This window comes from Lagenorhynchus albirostris, chromosome 1 (genome assembly GCF_949774975.1).
Source record: "Lagenorhynchus albirostris chromosome 1, mLagAlb1.1, whole genome shotgun sequence".
Classification (NCBI taxonomy): domain Eukaryota; kingdom Metazoa; phylum Chordata; class Mammalia; order Artiodactyla; family Delphinidae; genus Lagenorhynchus; species Lagenorhynchus albirostris.
The window spans coordinates 186043188-186069616 of record NC_083095.1 but is presented as its reverse complement, the minus strand read 5'-3'; the positions used below and the strand labels follow the sequence as shown (position 1 = coordinate 186069616).

At 39.6% G+C, this 26429-nt stretch overlaps 1 protein-coding gene across 1 annotated transcript in view; it reads left to right on the top strand.

Annotated features, from left to right (window-relative positions):
• ITGA8 (integrin subunit alpha 8) overlaps positions 1-26429 on the top strand; it is a 181171-nt gene that overhangs the window by 13102 nt on the left and 141640 nt on the right. Inside the window, exons 3-7 of the mRNA XM_060162498.1 lie at positions 12871-12971; positions 15752-15875; positions 21543-21604; positions 23434-23479; positions 26264-26389. Coding sequence (XP_060018481.1) covers positions 12871-12971; positions 15752-15875; positions 21543-21604; positions 23434-23479; positions 26264-26389 — 459 coding nt within the window. The remainder of the gene's footprint in view (positions 1-12870; positions 12972-15751; positions 15876-21542; positions 21605-23433; positions 23480-26263; positions 26390-26429) is intronic.

The following is a 26429-nucleotide window of genomic DNA, read 5'->3' as shown; positions in this document are numbered from 1 at the left end:
AGTGCAGTTTGGGTTGAATGATAGCACTTAGGGTTGAGAAATGGTTGGATTTGGGATTTATTTGAAAGTGCAGTTGGTAGAATTCTCTTTATGGATCAGATGAAGGGTACAGAAGAAGGAGAAAAATCTGATCTGAGTAACTGGAGGAATGGGACTGAGACAGGAAACAGCGGGGAAGGAGCAAATCTTAGAGAAAATATCCAGTTGAGTCCAGACACGAGAAACTGGAGATGCTTATTAGACATCCAAGTGATGTCAAGCGAGCAGTTAGATAAATAAACCCACGGTTCAGGCAAGAGGTTTGGAGATTTAAATGTGGAAGTTGTAAGTATGTAGATGATATTTAAGGCCATGACTTAGGGAGATGGTGTGAATGAAGACAAGAAGTGAGGAGAAGCGAAGTGAAGCAAAGAGAAGAGAGGAGGGGAGGGGAGGGGAAAGGTCAAGGTTGAGACAGAGTCCTGGAGTCCCTGACATTTAAAGAAAAATTAGAGAATTCAGGAGGATGTGTAAACAATGATAAGAAGGAGTGGCCGGTTAGACAAAGGAGGTCAAGAAGCCAGTGAAGCAATTCGTGTGCATTGGAGTGAACCCTGAACATCTGATTTGGTCACAGAAAGTGACTGACGGCTGATAAAAGTAGTTGCGGGGCATGAGTGTCAGGAGAGAATGGGAGAAGACCAACAGGAGACAGCAAGTCTGCAGAGCCATTTTTTCCCAAGGAGTTCCACCCTAACTGGGACCACAGAAATGTAATTGTCGAGAAGACATGATAGCGTGTTTGTAATCTAATAGGAATCGTCCGGTCGATAGGGAAATGATGATGTTGATTAAAGGAGGAGAAGGATGTGCAGAAACAGATTCCTGAGTAGATGAAAAGTGCTGGGTGGGACTTTACACAGATGGAGGGACTGGCCTTGGAGGAGCACAAAGACGGCCCATCCTTAGAGAGCAGAGAAAGCAGAGTGAGAGTGGGTTTGTGGGTTTGGCAATAGAAGAAAACGATCTTCTTTCATTTCATCTATGTTTCAGTGACATAAAAAGCAAGATTATCAGCTGAGAGTGAGGAAGTAGACGGAGAAGGTTGAGATAAGGAGAAAATGTAAATAGTAACAGTGAAATGGCAGGATGCATTAAGCAACAAAGTGCACAGGGACTGCCCGGTAAATCCTATTTAAAATCTGAATTTATTTGGGGAAGGAATACATTTTGCCTCTGCTCAACCTATAGTATGGTCCTACTTGTTTGGGGTGGAGTTTAAGATTTCCCAGACGATAATCCCATCTTGGGTATTAATCTTCCATAAGTATACACTGCAGAAACAGAAGGTTTGAATGCTGAAGTTCCTGTTTTGTGTAATGTTGGGAATGGTGATTTTGTTTTAAAACCACAAAATGAACCATTTTGTTAGATGATGGTTGGTTCCCTTTTTACCACATCTTCTGGCAACAGGGATGAGGTCCTGAGGAAAATACAAGCATACAACAGGAGCTTTTCAAGCGCTATTGGGAGGCAAGTTTATATAACCTTCATCCTGAAACCCAATCATATCCTGTATTTAAAAGTATTGCTTTGAGGTCATAGTGAAGAGATTTATGTCGTTCAGTCTGCTTCCTGAGATTCCCATGCTGAGAGATTTTCATAACTTCTTGAAGCAAATACATTTTGGGGACCCGAACAGAGAAGCATGCTATTCTCTTCACAATTGGAAGGTGACATATAAGTTAAGAGTTCTCATTTCCCCAGCTACGTCAATGGCCAAGATATTTGATCCCAGGTAATTATTCCAAGTATGAGAAAATCTAGAGATGAGAGAAAGTGTGAAAAATTCAAGGAGCTGAAAGAAAATCACTATGGTTGGGAATGGCATGAAATGACGATGCTGGCAAGATAAGGGTGGGATACGACTGGTTTTAAGAATTTTGGCATTTTAGAAAGAACTCTAACGTCAGGACGGAGAATGCATTTGAAGGTGACAAGCCTGGAGGAAGGGAAACCAGGTAGGGGACCACTGCAGCCACTGAGCCTAAAGAAATGGGAGTCACCCCAGGGAAGTGGCACAGGAATGGAGAGAAACAGATGGACTTGAGAGAGATCTAGAAGGAGGCACCAGCAGGAATTGGTAACTGAGTGGCGATAGGAGGTGCGGTGCAGGGTTGGTGGTTGTCAGGGATGCATTCCAAGCTTCTGGCTTGGTTCACGGGGCTGCTATCCTACTAGGTATAAATAGCAGGCAAGACAGACGTACTCGCTGGGCTTGAAATGTTCAAGTCCAGTGGAAGAGAAGACGAGCGCCTGGCAGCCCTAACAGAGGGATAAGTGCTGTAACAGGAGAAAGTGAAAACGGGTTTAGGTGTGCAAAAGAGGGCTCTTGTTCTTGACTGACGGGGGAACTTTTTGTGTGGCTGGGAAAGCGTCTCGGAGGAGGCATCATTAAAGGTCAGAGGTGAAGGGTGAATGTGTGTGTGTGTGTGTGTGTGTACACACGCACACACGTGTCTCTCTCGAGGTGGGTGAGATGGGAAGGAAAACCATTCCAGCCAGTGTATGTGAGGTGGAGTGGGTTGTAGCAGGTGCGGTCAAAGTTGAGATCTCAGTCTCTACCACCCACCTGTAACCAGCTCTGCCCTGCAGATTTGCGTGTTTCCTACGAGGAGCCACAGAGCGTTGTGTCTGATCTGCCCCAGCTGGCTTCTCATCTCCCTTTGGAGAGGTGATTCTTTCATTTCTTGATATTTGCTCCTCTAGCTGCATCACGTAAATGAGAACGCTCACCCAAGAAATTACTTGCATCATACCAACAAAGGTCCATATGTATTTCTAGAGCAAACCTTACATATGGCCTCCGTCAAATTACATATGAAAAACATTTAAATGATTTTATAGGATGTAGAAACAAATGTCTGAGGAACACTAGCTAGGCCCTATTGATTATTAAAAGCAGGAAGTTGGAAACGTGGTCTTTATTCTCCAGAAGATGATATAGATGTGGAAATAATTGTAGCAGAAAACTGATATTCTCATCTAGATCAGGAAAACTATATAATAGGAAGATTGTAATACAATATTTACTAGTGCTATCCGAAACCCATATTTATGAACATTGTTACTAGAACCCTAAAAGCATACTTTCAGCTCATTTAACATTATTAGTTATTTAGTTATGTGTGGAACCAAACATTTAAATAGTGATATGAAAAATACAATTTAAAATAAAAGCCTCATGATTTCCAGAAAAGAAATGTCTTAAACTAGAGGAATGAGCTAGAAGCCTCAAACTCTGAATGGCTGGATGGGTTTATAAAACAACAGTGAGTGTGTCCAGGGAGGGGGGATTCCAATGGCCTTTCACTTACTACTTTATACAATTTTTTATACAAGTTTTTCTTACTTTATATTGTTTGAATTTTTAAAAACAATAAACTGAAAGAATTTCAATTTGAAAAGAAAGAGTTTGGGGCCTTACATTGTATTTTATCTTATTTCACTTCATTTTTTATTTCACCTGCATTTCTTTACTACATTTTCTCCCATATATTCTCCATGATTCTTTTTTTTAAAAAAAACTTTTAAAAAATAATTAATTAATTTTTTTGCCTGCATTGGGTCTTCGTTGATGCAGGTGGGCTTTCTCCAGTTGTAGCGAGCAGGGGCTACTCTTTGTTGCGGTGCACAGGCTTCTCATTGCGGTGACTTCTCTTGTTGCAGAGCATGGGCTCTAGGCACGTGGGCTTCAGTAGTTGTGGCATGTGGGCTCAGTAGTTGTGGCACACGAGCTTACGTGCTCCGTGGCATGTGGGATCTTCCCAGACCAGGGTTCGAACCTGTGTCCCCCGCACTGGCTGGTGGATTCCTAACCACTGTGCCACCACCGGGGAAGTCCCTCCATGATTCTTAACCATGTGTGAATGGCTATTTGTCAAGCATGGCCCTACATTTTAAAGCAGCTTTTAAGAAAGTGATTTGGATTAGTTGACAAAAAAGGAGGAGTGGAATTTTGCAAGAGAAGCTTCATGTACAAAGTCTGGGAGTTAAGACTCAATAGGGAACAGAGAGGAAGCTGCCTGAATGGAAGGGAACGCCATATCTGGAGATCAGGTGTGGGGTCTGGGACCTACATGGTGGAGGGCGGGATAGTTAGATCTGATCTACTAGGTAATGGCAAGAAAACGAGTATGCCCGTGTGTGTTTGTGTGTGTGTTTGTGTACATGCACACCTTTGTATACAGTATACATATATGATATAAATAATAAATCTCAGTTATAATAGAATGTTTATTTAATCAGAATAACATATTTCTGTCCACAATGGATGAATGAATAAAGAAGATATAGATATCTTATATACATACGTATATATATACATGCACACACAATGGACTATTACTCAGCCATTAAAAAGGAGGAACCCCTGCCATTGGCATGAATGGACCTTGAGAGTATTATGCTAAGTGAAATAAGTCAGACAGAGGAAGATTAATACTGTATGATCTCACTCATGTATGGAATCTAAAGAAAAAAAAAACATCTCATAGAAAAAGAGATCAGACTTATGGTTATACCAGAGCTGGGGGATGGGGAGAAGGGAGTCAAAAGGTAAAAACTTCCAGCTATTAGATAAATAAGTACTAGGGATGTAATATACACCATGATGACTATAGTTAACGTATATAAAATAATGCATGTATACACATAAACACACACACACACATATATATGTACAGTATATATGAAAGTTGTTAAGAGACTCAATCCTAAGAGTTCTCATCATCAGGAACACATTTTTTCTTTTTGTGTGTGTGTGTCTATGTGAGATGATAGGTATTAACTTAACTTACTCTGGTGACCATTTCACAATATATGTAAGTCAAATCATTATGCTGTGCACTTTAAACTTACACTGTGCTGTATGTCAATTATATCTCAGTATAACTGGGGGAAAAAAGAGTAACACGTTTTTTGAACGTTATATGAAAAAATGAATTAGTGTGATATTTCCTTAAACACTTGAAAATTCCCAGTAAGATCATCAAGAGTATGAAGGCTACAGAGGTATTCTTTCATGGTTTTTAATTGTGGTTTTGGAATATTGGGAGGCATACATTTGGAAGTTTAATTTTCTAGGACATAAAAATTGACCCAGATTCTTTTCTTGGATTTGTTTCTTTTAGACAAGGAGTTCTCTGGCTACCGATATTTTATTTTAAATTTTACATAGGAGTATTCCTTGTTCTCAGATACATAGTTTCAATTTGAATGAAACACTTACAGCATCCACTGATGAAGGAAAAGATTATAAATAAACATTTAAAGATTTCCTTTCCCCTTTTCCTGATTAAAAATGTCTGGACAGCTCCTGCGACAGCTTTAAAAAAATCTCTAGGGTGAAGCACTTGAAGTAATGACTGAAGATTACAGGGAAACTTACTGTTTTCCAGGACAAGGCTGAGGACTTTATAGTTTTTCAGAAACCCCCATCTGCCAAAATGTTTGCTGCACCTGTGTCAATCTCAGCTCTTCTCTCTCACCCATGGTGATCTACCCCCACTTCTTGTAATTCCTCCCATTCTACTCAGTGAAATCTGCTTGTAGCCCATATGTGCACCATATTCTACATTCCCTCACTCACTCCTGCTCAGAAATGAATATTCCCGTGAAAAAGCAGAATGTTAGTAGGTTTGCCACCCACTGATTGCCCAGAGACCAAAGCTACCAATTAAGAGAGATGGCTTCAAAGCCCAGAAATGTCGGACAGGCCAAATCAATTTTATTGCTACCACCCATCGAGATTTCTCAGGTTGACCTACAGATGTCTTGATTTTATCTCTAGGTTTTCTTTTTTCAGATCATAGACGTAATAACGTTCACTGTAAAAACTCAAACAACACAGAAATATATACAATTAAAGTATAAAAAGCCACTACAGCAGGTACACTCCCTGCCTTCGAGAGAACCGTCACAAACAGTTCAGTGTCTATATGTTCACACACCCATACACAGAACATTTTGAATTTAAAGGATCATACTGAACAATATCCTAGACAAGCTTCTGAATGAATAGATGGGAGTTTGGTCATTCATTCATAAACTCTTACAGAGGACTCACTATGTGTCAGGCATTGTTCTAGAAGTGGGGAACACAGCAGTGAAGCAGAGAACGTCTCTGTTCATGGGATTCATGTATATTTGGAAGGGAATGGATAGTCAGTAAACAGGCAAACTAAGAAATAAGATCATCTCAATTAATGGTAAGTGCTATGAAGAAAAGTCTAAAGGGTAACGGGAGAGAATGACTTAGGGTAGGGTGAACTAGCTGCTCAGGGAAGGGGGTCTCAGAGGAAGTGGCATTTGAGCTAAACCCTGAGTGACAGGAAGGAGGGAGCCATGCAGAAAACTGTGGGAAGAGTATGTGCAATGAGGAGACAGAAAAGGCTGGGCGTGTTCAAGAAGGGCGGTGTAGGGACCTTCCTGGCCGTCCAGCGGTTAAGACTTCGCCTTCCAATGCATGGGGTGTGGGTTCAATCCGTGGTTGGGGAGCGAAGATCCCACATGCCTCAGGGCCGAAAAAGCAAAACATAAAACGGAAGCAATATTGTAACAAATTCAATAAAGACTTAAAAAAAAAAAAAAGAAAGGTGGTTGTCTGAAGCTTAATGAGCTGGGAAAGCAGGAGGAGATGGTAGGGGCCAGATCATGCTGGACCCTTCCAGTTGCATCAGGAGGTACCAGTGCAGAGGTGGAATGACAACTCTCCAAGGAACAAAGAAAAAGATGGATTGTCCAGTAAGTGGTGTTGAGACGACTGGCCTTTCGTATTGAAAATAAGTAAGACGCCCACGCCACGTCCAATATAAAAACATTCCAGATGGACGACAATACTCGTAAAGTTAAAAGACTAGCAAAAATTGGAAGGTGATATTGACAACATATATGTGGGGAAAAGAATCAGTACTCAGGGGCTTCCCTGGCGGCGCAGTGGTTGAGGGTCCGCCTGCCGATGCAGGGGACACGAGTTCGTGCCCCGGTCTGGGAAGATCCCACATGCTGCGGAGCGGCTGGGCCCGTGAGCCGTGGCCGCTGAGCCTGCGCATCCGGAGCCTGTGCTCCGCAACGGGAGAGGCCACAGCAGTGAGAGGCCCGCGTACCGCGGGAAAAAAAAAAAAAAGGACTCAGAATATACACTGAATTCTTCTAATCAATAAGACTAATAACCAAACAAGGCAATGAACAAAGGAGATGAGCTAGCAATTCACAGAAGAAAAAAGTATATGGTCCATAAGCATAAAAAGATGATTGACTCTACTAATTATCAGGGAAATGTACATGAAAACAAGACCAAATGAAGGACCATTTCATAGTCGTCCAGGTTCGCAGAAATTTAACAGCTCTACGATGCCAAGAGCTGATGGTGTCTCTCTCGTGCCCTGTGAGTGTGCGTGGAAATTGGGGCTACCTTGGAGGTGGATTGGCATAGCTGCCCAGCAACGTCATTTCTAGTCTGGTGCCAGAGAGAAACACTTCTCCATCTGCAGATGAAGATGAGTGTAAGGGTACTCAGGGCACATGTTTGTTGTAGTAGAAAAACTGAGAAACCTAAATGTTCATGTGTAAATGGAATGGATAAATAAAATGCAGATGGCTATCTAATGAGATACAATACTTACAGGAGTTTAAAAGAATGAATTGGATCTATTATCTATCTAATTATCAAAACATAGGTTATTTCCCAAAAACATAAAATTGAATGTTAAACACAGGTACACGCTGTCCATACAGATCGTATAATACCACTTTTATTCAGTTTAAAAGAGCACACAGGGACTTCCCTGGTGGCACAGTGGTTAAGAACCCTCCAGCCAATGCAGGAGACATGGGTTTGAGCCCTGGTGCAAGAAGATCCCACATGCTGCGGAGCAACTAAGGCCACGTGCCACACCTACCGAGCCTGCGCTCTACAGCCCACGAGCCACAACTACTGAGCCTGCGCGTCTAGAGCCCGTGGTTCGCAACAAGAGGAGCCACCTCAGTGAGAAGCCCACGCACCGCAACGAAGAGTAGCCCCCGCTCGCAGCAACTAGATTAAGCCCGCCCACAGCAACGAAGACCCAATGCAGCCAAAAATAAAATAAATAAAAAATAAAAATAAATTAATTATAAAAATTTTTTTAAAAAAAGCACACACAAAGAATACTCAATAGTAAATCGTTGACAAAACTACAGCAAAATCTGACCCACCACCTGTTTGTGTACGCCTATAAGCTGAGAGTAGTTTTTATATTTTGCAATGATTGGAAATTTTTTTTAAAGAATAATATTTAAATGATGCATGAAAATTATATGAAATTCAAATTTCATTGTCCATAAGTAAAGTTTTATTGGAACACAGCCAAGCCCATTTTAAAAAACATATTGTCTATGGCTGCTCTTGCTACAAGGGCAGAGATGAGTAGTTTCGACAGACCATAGAGAATGCAAAGCCTGAAATATTTATTATCAGTCCTTTATAGAAAATATCTGCAGACCTCTGTTCTATATTATTCATGGACATTATTTTTTAAATGGCCGGGAGTATACACATCACATTCATGATGGTGACCACCTATGGATGAGGAGGGGATGGAACTGGAGAGATAGATGTCGAAGGGTACTGTGATGTTCGCAAATGTGAAAAAACTTAACAGTTGTCAGTTCTGCCTGGTGGGAATACAAGTGTTTGTTATATGAAGTCCTCGTACCTTTCTATACTTTTTTTAAAGTCTCAGAAACGGTAAAACAGAAAAATATATTTTGTAGACAGTATTCTATATCAATGCATCTAAGTCTGTCATATGTATTTTAACTTTTATTTTATATTGGAGTATAGTTGATTTACAATGTTGTGTTAGTTTCAGGTGTATAGCACAGTGATTCAGTTCTACATATACATGTATCTATTATTTTTCAAATTCTTTCCCCATTTAGGTTATTACAGAATATTGAGCAGAGTTCCCTGTGCTATACAGTAGGTCCCTGTTGATTATTTCTTTCAAAGACAGCAGTGTATATATGTCAACCCCAAACTCCCAATATATGTTTTAATAGTTGAATAGTACTCTATTTTACAGATAACAGGAATGTCTTCTCAAATCCCTTATTTATGAACATTTAAGATGTTTCAGTTTTGCTATCACATCCAGGACAGCAAATATCTTCACACTGCATCTTAAAGCATTTGTGTAATTATTTCTATTGAACAAAATCCTAGAAGTTGAATTCCTTGTTCAAAAAAATGTACATTTAAAAATTTGATATATGTTGTAAATCGCCCTTCCAAAATGCTGCATTGAGCTATTATCTTGAAAACAGAGATTATTAATATTTTTTGCCAAACTGCTAGGTGACAAGTCTTAAGTCATTATGGTTTTGAGGTTCAGGATCTCTGCATGAATTTATGAGATATTTGATTTCTTCTTCCCTGCAACGCCTATTTAGGTCCTTAGAACTTTTTCTATTGAATTTTAGTCTTTTTCTCATTGATTTGGGAACCCTTTTACGTATTAAATATACTGATTCTTCCCTTGAAAAAAATTCACCTGGATTATAGTTATTAACTTTGTTAATAGTCTTTCGGCACTTGGGAAGCTTTACCTCACGTGCAGTCACTACAAAACTTCTTCCTAGCTTTTGGCATAGTTTGGGATATGCCAAGGAGAGAATTGCTTTAGTAACTAATGGTCTCCACCATCTCCCAGAACCACTGGCCCTTCCAAGAATTCTCTGGGGTCGACAATGCACAGTGCCTTCCTTCTGTTCCAGAAGACGTGTGGTCCTATCCTAAATGCATTGCTCCATATCACGGGAGTTCGGTCAGGAAACAGAAACCACTTTGAGTATTATAATTAGGACTGAGAGGTTTATATGATTATTGGAAAGACTGGGTATGTGAAAGTTAGGAAGGTCACTGCCTGCAGATCAAGAAATCTGGAAGTTCAGGACTTGATCTCAGTGGCCTGAAGCACCAGAAAGGCATGACTGTCAAAGGATACTTGAGAGCTGCAGGAAGAACATCCCACCTGCAGCTACTGATGCCCCCATACATGCTTATAATTGCTGCCAGAAAATAATGGCTTCTCCATCTCCTCCTCTTTCCAGATCTCTCCATGAGCCTCTCATTCAACCAGAATCCTATTTGTAAGAGGGTCTGGAAAATGTAGGTTCCAGCTTCTCAGCCCTTTGCCATACCAAGGAGAGCTTAAAAGGACAGAAATTGTGCTGAGTTTTTACAGGAGGTTGTTTTCAGGAAAGATCAGGTCAAATCGAATCAAAAACATCCCCTGTGCATCAAAGGTTCATCGAGCACCAGTGTGCATAGTACTAAGCCCTGTGTTGGGTTGTTTGGCATGAAAGAATCTTGTTCAGAAAAGGAAGGTGAGAAATTAGGGAAAGGTCACTTTCACAATCAACCCAAATATATGTTACTCATTTGAATTTTATGACATTGTAATATTAGATTTACATCAGTGAATTTATAAAAATAATAAAACAGAATTTTTGTTTGTTCGTTTGTTTTTCGGTACGCGGGCCTCTCACTGCTGTGGCCTCTCCCGTTGCGGAGCACAGGCTCCGGATGCGCAGGCTGTGCGGCCATGGCTCACGAGCTCAGCCGCTCCGCGGCATGTGGGATCTTCCCGGACCGGGGCACGAACCTGCGTCGCCTACATTGGCAGGCGGACTCTCAACCACTGCGCCACCAGGGAAGCCCAATAAAACAGAATTTTTAAAAGGTGACTTGGGAATTCCTTGGTGGTCCAGTGGTTAGGACGCTGTGCTTCCACTGCAGGGTCATGGGTTCGATCCCTGATTGGGGAAGGAAGACCCCGCAAGCCATGTGGTGTGTCCAAAAAAAAAAAAAAAAAAAGATGACTTGTCCACCTCAAAGGTCAAGGTAAGGAGGATACACCTAGATCACAACTCATTTCAGTAAAGAGAGACTTGGGACAGTGGGATTATTCTCTATTGTAATCCTTGGATTAGGGATGGAATTAGTGACGTCCGTTCATTTGTGTTCTTGGTCTCAAAGAAATTTGTTGCTGTAAAGTAACCCACAACTTACACTTTCAATCAAGTTATTACACAGTTCAACCTTATAATAGCAGAAAAGATGCCTTAGGCGCCACAAAGGTAGAGTCACATCGTTTTCTCTAGCAGAAGAAGGCCAATTTGGAGCACTGACTTGTGTGTCTGTGAGGTCCCTTCTAATTCTTGTACTTAGGTTGAGTTTCCAGGTTTCTAATTAAGAGATATTTTTAAAGGGTTGTATTGCTGCAAGATTCTGTAGTATGTTCTCAGCTTATAAAGCACTACCACATTACCTATGTGATCTTTATGACTTTGATCACCTGTGAAAGAGGAAAGGGGGAGGTATTTTCAGCCTAATTTTAGAGAAGAAATTAAAACTGCAGAAGATTAAATGAATTGCCCAAGATCACCCAGTGCATGGTGACAAGATCCTTTCTCTCTGAGGTCTACCATCTTCTTGCCTAGATGCAAACAGAAATGTTTATATTTTCATTTTTATGCTCTAATCTGTAAGATGCTCCAGTTCTTTGCCAGTTGTGTGCATTTTGGGTGAGGATTTCCAGAACTTGTTTTTTCTTTTTTAAAAGTCCAGAAACATCAAAAGCATAAGATTTTAAAGAAGGAAATCTGTAATTTTCTACTAACATATCAAAGCGTAAATTTTAGGTTAAGACCTAAGTATATATAATTTATTCTCTCTTGAAAAGTCTGTAATCATATGTAAACTCAAGTGAATATTAATTGTGTGTATATTTTGGCCTCCCTTAATAGAAGTTAAAAGTTCATTTGTAATGCATTTATTATAGAGTCAAGGAGGAAAAACAAAATGCATACCAAAGAGAACACATAGAAATAAGTTGCCCTGGTACAAATGTCTTTTGAAATTCATTAGCTGTTACTGATGAAGTTCAGTTAGAACCATGCGGTTAGAACCACATGGGAAATATGTCGATTGGGAATCAGGAGTGAAAGAAAAGATATCTGCTTTTTATTAAGACCTGAAGTGTGTCGTAATTGGGTTGAATTTCTACCCAGATGGTCCCCCTCATGCTGACATCTGCAAAGTGTGGATAAAACCGTGTTGAGGTGTTATTTTCTGTGACTGCGTGGACACGTTACCCAGTTAAAAACCAGGAACTTGAGTCCTTCAAGCAGACTCCTGCTAAACCATGCTGAGAAAGCTATGCTTCCTGGAGCATGGAGGTTCCAAGTAGTTTCACTATCAGAGAAGATTTGGAATTCCTTAGAGCAGTTATAAATGTTTGGTCTTCCATCTGGCAAATCAATGACAAAAGTGTAGATTAAAGACTGTCAGAGTCTACATCAAGTTTACAAGTAGTTATCCATGAAAATGTAAGTCATTAAAAAAAATGCTTTTTTAGGGCTTCCCTGGTGGCGCAGTGGTTGGGAGTCCACCTGCCAATGCAGGGGACACAGGTTTGTACCCCGGTCCGGGAAGATCCCACATGCCACGGAGTGGCTGGGCCCGTGAGCCATGGCCCTGAGCCTGCGTGTCCGGAGCCTGTGCTCCGCAACGGGAGAGGCCACAACACTGAGAGGCCCGCGTACTGCAAAAAAAAAAAAAAAAAAATGCTTTTTTAAAGTTAAGTTGTGAAATGTCATGAGCCAAGTATGTATTTTCATTTGATTGGTATATTTCTAAGTGAAAAGTCTAGCTTAGACTTAGTCAAAAAGAACCCCCCATGTGTATGACATTTTAAAAAATGTTTTTAATGGGTAAATTTATTATCACATATTTTAGCTGGCTGCCACGTTTTACAAATTATTAACAACCCATGTTCTCCCTGTCAGACAACAGAAAGATCAGAGTAAATGGAACCAAGGAACCTATAGAGTTTAAATCGAATCAGTGGTTTGGAGCGACAGTGAAAGCTCATAAGGGGAAAGTGGTGGTGAGTATCAGCCGCGTGCTGCGGGGCTGCTTTGCAATAACATGTACACTGCAATGTTTCACAACTGCTATCTACCAAAATCCCTTCATGGAAGAATACGTCGGATTTTCAAAGATGAGCTATCAGCATTCCCCAAAAAATTGAGTGCTTCAAATTAAAGAATCTATTTTAGTCCTTAAAGCTACAGGAAGTAAAGCTGGTTTTCCAGAAAATTGGTTAGATCTTTTCGAATATTTCAAAAACAAATAAGGAAGATAGAAAAATAAAAGCTAAATCCTCAAAAGGTAAATATTTCATTGCTTAAGATTGATTTAAAGGGCTGACTAAAGTGTGACCAGAGAAACAGGAGTACTACTGTTAGGATTCTTTAAAAGTTAATCTACTGTGATGTCATTGATCCTCCTTAGAACTATCGGAAAGTTTTCTTTAAAAATATAACTACCAATGACATGGTTCTCTGAGTACACTGATACTTTTTAAAGTAAAAATTTCTCACTCACAGATAGCGATCTTTTGGCTTTAAAATGCTATGACTTTGTGATTCTCTTCTCTGTAGCTCCGAGTGATAACACATGTCTGGTTTACTGAGAAATAAATAACTGTATAAGTTGATCTGGAAACTTTTTTGTTATTGGGGGATTTTTTTTTTTTACTATTGGCTCTAATTTCCTTACAAAATAAAGCAATAACTTTTGCTTTGGGGATTTGTTTAAAGGTGTTTGAATTATGATTTAATAAAAATAAGTATCTAAAGGAAATGCCTTGTTTTACTTGGTCTGTGGTTAACGCCCCACAGAAATTTTGACATAAAACAACTAATATATAAAACATAGATAGGCCTCTTCAGTGACAAATCCAGAATTTACAATAGGCTCTCTGTAGAACTGTATTTGCATTAATATAGTTCTCACATTCCAGGATTGGTAAAAACTTTTTAATCCTTTAGTGATTTATAATGTATGTGAATAGCTATTGAAAAGCTAATTCCATCTAATAACTATTTGGGGTTAAAAAATCTTTTGGTACTATATTGATTTTGATTAAGTCTTGAAAACTTATATTATTGTGCATTTATTCAATATTTGTAGAAATCTTCAGAATTATTGAACGTAAAATAACACACCATGTTCATAATAAATATGCTTAACTTGAGGGCATGCTTGCACTTTCAAAATTATGTGGTAGGAAATAGGATAATATAAAGTACCTTTCAAGTTAATTTTTTCCTTGAGCACTGAAACTTAGCAGCATAAAGAATTAAATTCTACGCTGTGTGACAATTCTTAGAACTTCAAATTGCTGTGAACAGAAGTATCGATTTTGAATATCCAGGTATCATGTGTGTTTGGGTCAAAGCCTGAATATTATCACATCATCATGTTTCACATCAGTGTGAAACTGAGCAGGTATAAAAAGGATACTTTTTTAGGGCTGATAGCAGACAAGCACTGGAAAGAATTTTCATGGCATTAAAGTGTTCTATGGTGATATGGAAGGTGATGCGAGTTGGCTTATACTGAACCACATAGGTAGTGCTTTCCCTTCCAAACTCCTACTTTTCACCATTCCACCTTATGTTAAATGTCTTAACCACATAGCGCCCGAAGTTAAGGGGACTTAGATGTGTTAGAGAGCTTTTCAGTATTGGCTAAGACCTCACAATACAGAGAGAGACAAAAACCCAAAAAACTTAAGTTATTTTAGTAAAGATAACTTATATTCTCAAGTAAGCAGGGTGCTACTTAGTAAAATTATCTAGAAGTCGTTACACATTGGACTGATCACCGAGGACATGTTTGGAATCATGAAAAGACTAAAATCAGGATCTGCCTCCTCTTTTTCTGGCATTGTTTTAAGTGTGATGTCATCAAATTAGGAGAGAGGCTAGTGGTTCCATATTCTAGAAGTCTCTAATTCTGCATCCTTAGAAATGAGTGGTTGAATATTCAGGTAAAACACAGTTACGTAGGATTCGAGCTAGCAAAACAGAAGTCAGAAAGGTGCCTGTGTTTTCTACCTGTTTATGTTTATTGCCTGTCTCGTTCCTAGCACAATTAATTATTTAACTTACTTAAAGAGGATTTCATATATCCTCTTTTATATTTCATAATCCAAGAATCATGTTTTTTTACCATTGTTTAAATTAATTTTTGTCTCGTCATGAATAAAAACTATCAAATGAAAAATAAACCCACTGTGATAAGGGGGCAGCAGTCCAAATGTAAGTCATTGTTTTAAAAAAATCGTCAGGTACACCCTCAGTGATAAACCAGAGGAAATCCACAAAACAGGTTTACAAACTTGTCTGCATCCTTTGATTTGAAAGTAGTTTTTCTTTAAGCAACAATTAAACCAAGAAAGGAACTAGTTCTCTTTCTAAGACATCACACTGATTCATTCGCTGTTTAAATGTTCATTTGCTTTTATGTAAGTCCAATTAAAAAAAAAAAGAAAATATGAGTTCTTTGCCTTTAGTAAATATTTACTTTTGCTAGGCTACTTTGATTTGATTTAAAATCCTATGGGGGAAAAATCTCATTCCTTTGTATATGCTTAATTTGTCCCAATTCTACGATGCATTAATGTTGAAATACTGGCTTTGCAAATTTAACTAACTCTGACTACCGAGGTACTCATTAGCATACTGGAGGCCAATTAAGTCACTTAATAATTTAGCATTGTTTGTTACAAATTTAGGTCCATTCATCAACAAGTCAAACCAAAGCACTGTATGAGGAATCTACATCAAAAAGAATTTTATTGTCTTTGATGTTTCCCAGGCCTGTGCTCCGCTATATCACTGGAGAACTCTTAAACCAACGCCAGAGAAGGACCCAGTTGGCACTTGCTATGTAGCGATTCAGAATTTCAGTGCGTATGCTGAGTACTCTCCTTGTCGGAACAGTAAGTTATTTTTATTCTTGGAACTGAAATTTAGCTCGAGCTTTTCTGCTATAGACAGTGCAGGTAACCCCAGAACACCATTGGTAAGGAAAAAGCAGTGGGGGTAAAGATGATGGACGGTCTTACAGGACGCCTTACTGTAATGTGAGGACCAAGACACGGAATTCTGCTGATCGTCTTCCGTGTTTTAGAAATTTTCTGTTTTTAGATATTCTGCAGTCAAATTGATTGGTTCCTTATTTTAGGCCTTAAACTCTCCATCTCTACTCAAAATTCACACTGCATTTGAAAAATGCTAACTGTCCACTTGTTAATTGTAGGAATGGTGTTAATTAGCATGATTGGATCCAAGGGCACAGTGGATATGAGTTCTCCATCTAGCCTGTGTTCTCACTGAGTTCTCACAGATCAAACCCGTGTCCCCTGCACTGGCAGGTGGATTCTTAAGCACCGCACCACCAGGGAAGTCCCTTAAATGGCTTTAAAAGAGGTGTTCCTGGACTTTTCCTGGAGGTGCAGTGGTTAAGAATCCACCTGCCAGTGCAGGGGACAGGGGTTTGAGCCCTGATCCGGGAAGATCCCACATGCTGCGGAGCAACTAAGCCCGTGCGCCACAACTACTGAGCCTGCGCTCTAAAGCCTGCAAGCCACAACTACTGAGCCTGCATGCTGCAACTACCGAAGCCCGTGCACCTAGAGCCTGTGCTCTGCAACAAGAGAAGCCACCACAATGAGAAGCCCGTGCACCACAACGAAGAGTAGCCCCTGCTCGTTGCGACTAGACAAAGCAGGTGCACGGCAACAAGGACCCAACACAGCCAAAAAATAAATAAATAAAGAAACTTATATAAATAAATAAAAGAGGTGTTCCTTATAGATAATAAGACTCAGTTATGCATTCATTCAACACGTGTTTTTTGAACACACTGAGCACTAATTATTCTATGTTTAGGGAATAAAGCACAGGACAAGAAAAAGCAAACCCCTGTCTTCAATAAGCATATTCTAGGGCGGGAGAGAGACAACATATGCGTAAATATATAAGTTCAGATCCAGCAATTCCACTTCTGGGTATTTATCTAAAAGAACTGAAATCACTATCTTGAAAAGATATCTGCACCCCCATGTTCATTGCAGCACAATTTACAATAACCAAGTCATGGAAAAACCAAAGGATCCATCAATGGATAAGTGGATAAAGGAAATATGGAATAGATAGAGATATGGATATATACACAATGGAATATTATTTAGCCATAAAAAAGAATGAAGTCTTGCCATTTATGACAACATGGATGGATCTTGAGGGTATTATGCTAAATGGAATAAGTCAGACAAAGAAAAATACTCTGTATGATCTCACTTATATGCAAAATCTTAAAAAAAAAAAACCCCACAAACTCACAGAAAAAGAATACAGATTGGTGGTTGCTAGTGGTGGGGTGTGTGGGTGTGGGTTAAACGGGTGAAGGTGGTCAAAACGTACAAGCTTCCAGTTATAAGATAAATCCTGGGGATGTAATGTACAGCATGGTGACTGTAGTTAGTAATATGATATTGTATAGTTGAACGTTGCTGTGAGAGTAGATCTTAAGAGCTTTAAAAAGATTGTAACGGGGCTTCCGTGGTGGCGCAGTGGATAAGAATCCGCCTGCCAATGCAGGAGACACGGGTTCAAGCCCTGGTCCGGGAAGATCCCACATGTCGCGGAGCAACAAAGCCCGTGCACCACAACTACTGAGCCTGCACCCTAGAGCCCGCAAGCCACAACTACTGAGCCCACGTGCCACAACTACTGAGCCTGCGATCTAGAGCCCGTGAGCCACAACTAGTGAAGCCCGTGCACCTAGAGCCGGTGCTCTGCCACAAGAGAAGCCACCGCAATGAGAAGCCCACGCACCACAACAAAGAGTAGCCCCCGCTCGCCGCAACTAGACAAAGCCTGCGCGTAGCAATGAAGACCCAACATAGCCAAAAGAAAAAAAGATTGTAACGATGTGTGGTGACAGATGTTAACTACATTTACTGTGGTAATTATTTCACAGTATATACATAAATCAAATTGTGTTGTACACCTTGGACTAATATGTCAATTACATCTCAACAACAAAATTTGTTTAAATAATAAATAAGTTTCTAATATAATGGCAGGTAGTGAAAAGTACTACAAAGAAAAACATAGCAAGGCAAAAGAGTAGGGAGCGACGTGCCTGCGTGGGGAGAGGAGCTGTTTCAGACAGGACGACGGGAAGGGCTTCTCTTAGCAGTTATTGGAGCAGGAAAGCAGGAGCTTCCCAAGCATGGCATCATCCATTAAGAGGGATATTTTGTGTCGTGTTCCACTCAAGGTCATGCCGCTGAGTTCTGTAAGAGGTCCTTATTATTATGCTAAAGATAAAGGTCAGGAAATACCCTGGCAGTCCAGTGGTTAGGGCTCTACGCTTCCACTGCAGGGGGCACAGGTTCGATCCCTGGTTGGGGAACTAAGATCCCGCAAGCCGTGTATCATGGCAAAAAAAAAAAAAGTCAGGTAGAGCAATAAATAAATCCTGAATTTATTCATAAAATTTATGGTAGAGCAGAGATTCAAAACTGAACTTGTTTCATCAATTTTTACACCTATCCATATCACATTTCTTATGATTTGCTAGAGGTACCTCCCCACAGCAGTAAACTACTGTAGCTGAAATGAGGAGCCCGTCCTTCACATGCCTCTTACCTTGATGATATATCCTCTTCCAGCTAACATCAAGGATGATTGTTTAGAAACCATGTCACTGCTTCTTGTTCTGCCTTTTTATCTGACTGCCCATGTGATGGGAGAGCTCAGATTAAAATACAGCATAAGCCATCTAGACTTGTGGATAAGAGTTGCAGGGTGAGTTTGAACCATTATCTAAAACTTTAAAGTATAGTATGCTCTCATTTTGAGTTACATGGGTATATTATGTTGCGAATTTATTTAGCGTTTACTTTCCTAAATAAAAGAATAGCTTGACACAGGTAAAGGTGAAGTTTATGTCGAGCTGCAGAACAGCCAAACAAATGGCCAGGAATTCTGTTCAGTCTAGTACACAACTCCAGTGTCACATCCTCCTGGTCTCTCTCTTACTGGAAGTACTTCCTTCTCAAATGCACCCAAGGAGCCGGCTTCCTGTGTTCCCTAAGGAGTTCACAGTTCATAAACACAAAGCCACCTTGTTCATGAGCGTATGGTCAATATCACAGAACAGGGATATTACTTTCAAAAGAGAATTTCAAGAAGCCTCTCATGTTCATGTCACACCACAAAGCCCCTTCACTGACACTTTGAGCAATTTGGGTGGTAGTCTGCTCATTCATATTAATGACATGCCTGTAGCTCTTACAGTCACTCATAATTTAGATGGCAATGGTTTACACACACCTTTCCATTCTCCTTGGGAAGCCAACACATGATAGCGTGATTCCCTGGATTCCTGAGTTTACTCTACAGGGCATAATTGTAAAGTTCACAGATGCTCTGAAGTTCTAGGAAGAAAGATTCCTTCAGCTCTCATAAACTATAATTGTAAGAGAAAAACTTACTTTGCAAAGGAAATAACCTCCCATTTCTATTATAAGCACCACTTCAACATTTGAAGTTGGTTGCTTTCTCGATGAATTTTATGAAAAATTACTGTTTTCTCTGAATTTTTTCAGTTTCCTGTTTTGCAGCAAAATGATTTCAAAGAATGGTCCTGTTTCTTCCTTTCTGAATAATTTACAATATTGAAAAAGTCAGAGTCGATTTTCAAAAGGATTTATAAAAAAGATTTATGCATTAAAATACATTTCTGAAATACAGTCAACACATCTATGTTCACATAATCATATATCTTGTGTTCATATATATTTCTTGTTGCATACAGCTATTTACAGGCATGAACTTCTAGAAAAATGGTACCTGGACATTTGAGACTTTAAGGAACTTTGTAGCATTCATAATTATAAACCACAAAATACAGCTACAAAATAAAATATAAGGTACTGTGCACTAAACATTTGTTAAGAGGGTAGATCTCATGTTAAGTGTTTTCACCACAAAAAAACAAACAAAAAAGCAAATTTGATTGAGGGTGGGGAACACAAGAAATCTTTTGGAGGTGATGAATATGTTTATTCCCATGATCGTGGTGGTGGTATCATGGTATGAGGCATATGTCTAAACTCATCAAAACGTACACAGTAAGATGTGCATTTTTTTGGTATATTAAGTATACCTCAGTAAAGCTGTAAAAAAAAAAACTTAGCTGAAAAAAAACACACACAAAGCATCGACATTTGAATTAAAAACAGATCATCAAAAAAATACAGTATATGAAGTAGAAAAGTATTTTAAAATATAAAGGGAACATCTGGAAAGAATGGCTGATGACAGTGCTAAAATTAGCTAAGTACTAACCAAAGAAAAAAAAAACAGAAGGCATTCTAGGAAAAGCTGGAAAGGCCTGATCCATTTCAAAAAGCTTCTGGAACAGGCACATGTCCAGCCTATAAATTTTTCCTGGGATGATGTGCTTTTCCTTTCCTGCCTCTTATTTTAGTTTCCATTCAGGAGTATCCTTGATAAGAAAGGAGTGATTATTTGCATGTTTGCATCTAACTGTATAATGACTGAGATTCCCTCTACTGAACTATATTTTGGTTTTAATTTAAGCACTTTAGGAGTGATACTTTTAAAGTACAAGTGACAAGTAGTACATTCCTCATCCTAATGTCCCAGGATCCTAATATCCTGGGAATCCACAGGTTGACCTGCCTATGGTTTAAAAAACTGTATAGGGCTTCCCTGGTGGCGCAGTGGTTGGGAGTCCACCTGCCGATGCAGGGGACACGGGTTCGTGCCCCGGTCCGGGAAGATCCCACATGCCGCGGAGCGGCTGGGCCCGTGAGCCATGGCCACTGAGCCTGCACGTCTGGAGACTGTGCTCCGCAACGGGAGAGGCCACAACAGTGAGAGGCCCGCGTACCGCAAAAAAAAAAAAACAAAAAAAAACTGTATTATAAAAAAGTCCTATTGGACATTCAGCTAGTGAATTACATTGCAGAGAGTATAAAATAAGCCATTTCTAGAGAGTTTTCTCTTTTGTGAACACTAGAGTCCCTGTGAGATGCAGTGTGATCAGAAATGCCAGGTCCTAATTTACGTAATGATAATAGAAGAATTTGAAGTTAATTTCCGGTGAGAGATCAGGAAATTGAAACTCTTATCGGTGACCCCAGCAGAAAGTGTCCACCCAGGTGACTAAATTTAGCTCTCTCTTTCTCAAGGCATTGCTTTACTCAGAACACGTGGGCACCGCAGAAACACATTATTGCCAGTTGGGGAACTTGGAACATAGTTGGGAGATGGAGGTTTTATTTCTTCAAATAAACATGAGTTATAAAACCCAGTATCGTAAGTCCAAGGAACGTTATTCCTATTGCTCTTACTGTAGAATCACAGTGCCTTTTGGGACAAGAAAACAGATTGCAATGTATTTAAGAAATTACTTGGAATAAATTTTAAAAATAAATATAGAACACATATTGATCATTTTAAATTTAGAAGTCTATAGATAAAACAACAGTGTATCCTGAACTGGTTATTAAAATATATCTCGGGGATAATGATGTTATAACATTTGTACCTTTTGATCATTCCAGGCAATGCTGATCCTGAAGGTCAGGGTTACTGCCAAGCAGGATTTAGTCTGGACTTTTATAAGGTAAATTCTTTTGATCTTATAGCTTCTAAAATTTATTTTATCTGTTTGATTTTTTTTTACCCCCTGCCTCTCATTCCCACTTCCACCCCCAATAACCACCATCAACAAAAGAACCTTTAGGTATATACCTGGCCTGTTTTGGCAACTTTAAATTTTTTTGTTTGCTCTTTATTTTTAATAAAGTAATCTATACATACGGCAATTTATTAAATAGTAAAGAAATCATGAAGAACCTAGGGGCAAGATGGGAATAAAGATGCATACCTACTAGAGAATGGACTTGAGGATACGGGGAGGGGGAAGGGTAAGCTGGGACAAAGCGAGAGAGAGGCATGGACATATATACACTACCAAACGTAAAACAGATAGCTAGTGGGAAGCAGCCGCATAGCACAGGGAGATCAGCTCGGGGCTTTGTGACCACCTAGAGGGGTGGGATAGGGAGGGTGGGAGGGAGGGAGATCCAAGAGGGGAGAGATATGGGGACATATGTATATGTATAACTGATTCACTTTGTTATAAAGCAGGAACTAACACACCATTGTAAAGCAATTATACTCCAATAAAGATGTTAAAAAAAATAAAATAAAAAATAAAGACACATGGAATAATGGTTAAAACAGTGAAAGCTGCTTGCTACACAGAGAAGAGAGTTGTTTAAGGAACTGGATTTGAAAAACATTCTGTAATGCATTTAGAGAAGTGTTTAATGCCCTTTGATAATCTCCTCTGCTTCCTTTGCTTGTTATGTATTAAAAATGGTTATATGAGAAAAAAAAAAGAAATACACAGGCTGAAAAGCAACAGTCTTGCTTCATTTTTGCTTTTTCTTCCTTTTTTGCGGTACGCGGGCCTCTCACTGTTGTGGCCTCTCCCGTTGCGGAGCACAGGCTCTGGACGCGCAGGCTCAGCGGCCATGGCTCACGGGCCCAGCCGCTCCGCGGCATGTGGGATCTTCCCGGACCGGGGCACGAACCCGTGTCCCCTGAATCGGCAGGCGGACTCTCAACCACTGCGCCACCAGGGAAGCCCCTTGCTTCGTTTTTAAATGAAAATCTCAAAAACTCAGTAAAGAAATGTGCTTCTAAAAAGATCACAAGAATCTGTGTTTTTCTCTCTTAGGTGTAATTGACTGATTAGAGTTCACATTAGTGTTAATGTTAATTTCACGTTATCCCTTCACAAATTAAAAACAGATATTTAATAAGAATGTGGGCGGCAAAGCTTCCATGGTTTTGCAAATACTGTAAATTTCATCAGTGTCTGAAATTTTACTTTTTCTCCCCCCCCCACCCCCCACTAAAAGTTAAGGATGCAGGATAAGGAAGGTGGGGCTCTAAGTTGAAAGGAAAGTTTTTATTTTCTAGTCTGGAGTTGTCACTCCCTCTCCTGGGAAGGGGTGTGTTTGCAGATGTATAGAAAAAAAAAAAAAACAGGCATTACTGTGGCCTTAAAATAAACAGAAATCACATTTTCTTTTTATTGCTAAGGTTCAAAAGACCGTGTCTACTAAATTGCACAGCATGGAAGATGTACATATTTTGCTTACCTGAGGCAGTGCCAAAAAACTGAATTTATATATTCTCAGGGGAGAGAATTTTACTTACCTAATTGAATCTAATTAAAATTATTTGATATAACACACTAAATAATTGAAAGGAATAAAAGGAAAGAAAATGACCTGCATGACTCAGATGTAAGGGCCTCTTTTAAAAATTACTTTTTATGTATAATTGTTAGAGCAATGCTTATGAACAATGATTTCTCACCCTTAAAAAAAAAGAAACTGTTTTTCTTTTCCAATTGTTGTTGCCGTTTCTGTTTTGTAGAACGGAGACCTGATAGTTGGAGGCCCCGGCAGTTTTTATTGGCAAGGTAGGTCCTGTTAGCAGAGAAGAAATGCCCACGGGTTGTTTCCAACAGGGAGATGAAACAGAAGTAACATCAAGTGTTGACTTTTTATTATGTTAATTTTATCTCCATATTGGTAGTTTCTCCAATGAAGGAAGCATCATTTCAGTTTGTACTTTGTGATATAAATGATATTTTAAAATACTGTTGCAACTTAATTCCTTCATTCATCAAATGCTTATTGAGACCATGCCCGGCTTTGTGCTAGATGCTGAGGGTACAATAATGAGTAACCCGCAGAGGTTAGTATCTGGGGAAAGATGCAGGCATTAATCGAATACTCACACGAGTACTTAAGAAACTCGAGGCATGATACTCACTAGGAAGGTATGTCAAGACGGGGCCATGAGAGCATAGGAGGCTTCTCCAGGGTGGCCCCATGCAGGTATGTTTTGTCTTTTGAACACTGGCTGACCAGATGAAATTACAACCTGGGCTCTGCTTAGGGAGCCCTGAACCCGGGTGCATGATGGCATCTGCCCAGGGGGGATGACTTCCTCTAATTCTTAAAAAAGGTGTTACATAAGCTGGCATCAACCTTAAGGTCAACGAATTTGGAAGCAGCAACCCTGAACTGAGCCCTGAACCCCGAGTAGGAGGTAACCAGGCGCAGAGAGGAAGGGTTGTGTGAAAATGTTCTAGGGCATAAAGGAGCCCGGCGAGCTGAGAATGGAGGGAAATCAGGGGACTAGAGTTAAGAGCTGCTGAGTGGGATGGAGGGGTCCCACCCTCCCTGCAGGGCTTGCAGCCCCAGGTAAGCAGTTTTGTCTTTATCTCCAAAACAATGAGAAATCCCCGGTGGATGGTTGGAGTTTAAATGGATTGCCTGAGGTAGAATAAGAATGTGTTGTTTGTTCTGAGAATAATGGGAAACCACTGGAGAATTTGAAGCATGGGATGCTATGGTCGGGTGTGTGTTACACAAAGGTCACGCTGGCTTCAGTGTGGAAAATGGATCGGGAGTTGGCCAAAGTGCAGTATCAGCAAACGAGTTCTAAGGTTATAAGCTAGTTTTAAGTCTATAAGGTAAACCAGCTGTAAGGTTCAGATGAAGATGTTTGCTCCTTAGAGTGGTCACAGTACAGACTGAGAAAGGGGTGGAATTTGACAGATACTTCAGAGGCAGAATAAACATCTGATGATGGTTTGGATGTATGTGGGTGAATAGGGAGGATGCCAAGGATATGTTTCTGACTTTTGTAACTGAATGGTTTTAGGTGGGTCCCAGTCCCTGAAATGGAGAAAGCCGGAAGAGAACGGGTTTGGAGTGGATGGGGAAGGAAGATGATGAGTTTACTTTTGGTTATGTTGAGTATGAACATGTTTGAGATGTCCAAGACTTTTCACATAAGGATTTAGATGTATGGGCTTAAACTCAGAGAGGATATCTAGGCTAAAATAAAAACTAGCATAGTGGTGATAACCAAAGCCATGGATGTGAATGGGATGCCTAAAGAGAGATTACAGAGAATACAGACTTAATTTTGGCTGTAAAGTTTAGAATAAGGATAGAAAAGAACATGAGAGAGATGAATAGTTGAGTGAAGTTTTTTGGTTTTTTTTTTTTTTTTTAATGGAGGAGACCTGATCATGTTTAAAAGGCCAATGGGAAAGATACAGGCGAGATGGATTTATGATAAAATTTTACATGAAATTACTGTTAAGCTTAATTCATACATATACAACTATGAACATCAAATAATTAACCTTTCAGTCTTTAAACATTATATTGCAAACTGGAAAACAATATATTTTATGCAGAGGATGGGTATAAAATAAAAGTGATGTGTTTAAAAAGATTTTGTTCTAATGCACTTGATTAATATCACATAATTCTTTCCTTACGTTGAAAAAAAAATGTCTGATATAGATGATATGCTGACAATTAGCCACGTCAAGGGGATAGAGCGCATTTGTCTGAGATAATTTAAAATTTTACTCAGTCAGTCTTAAGATTGTAATATTTATAGAAGAACTAAAGGAAATAAGCAAAGGCAGTGTGTCTGTGGGAGCAGGGAAGGGGATATTTAGCTTTAACCCAGAGAAAACTGGCAAATTCTACAGATGTTGTTCAGAAACTCATGTGTAAATACGATTGTCTTAATATAAGAACAGTCATTTCAGGCAAGGTCACTCGGAGATATTTACGGCCTGATTTAACAGTTTTATTCTTTTGGAACTTCAGACAGAAAGACTGTGGGAATGTGTGAATTCACAAGGAATAGCTTGGCTTTAAAATTAATATTAAATTTTAGTCTCTTGAAAGCATTCCTCCAGTTTTCTCCCAAAGAGCATGAGATCACACTTTTTCCTTAGATTTCCATAATAAATATAGGAATGCATAAAAGTTGTAGTGGAACATTGCTGGCCATCTTTTGGATTCATGGCTATTCTGTTATGGAGTATAATCTATAAAAATACTGAATCACTATGCTGTGTGCCTGAAACTAACATAATATTATAAACCAACTACACCTTAATTTAAACAACAGAAAAAAATAAACGTTGTATGAAAACAATTACATAGTTCATCTTTGGTTCTTCTATCAGAATGGAAAGCTCTAACCAGCTGTCAGCAAACTTAGCCTGCAGTTCTAGAGCCAGGCAGGAAAATTCACTGTCGAAAATGCAGGCAACCTCATGACCATTTTCAAGGGCGTGTGTGTTGTTCAGACACCCTGTGTCTGTGGCCGAGAGGGCCCGCCTCTCATGTTCATTCAGCTAATCTATTCATTTGTTTGAACACAGGTCAGGTGATCACTGCCAGTATTGCAGATATCATTGCAAACTACTCATTCAAGGATATCCTGAGAAAATTGGCTGGAGAAAAGCAGACAGAAGCGGCTCCTGCTTCCCACGATGACAGTTACCTTGGTGAGATGCATTGCTCACGACATTTGCGGTTTCTCAAAAG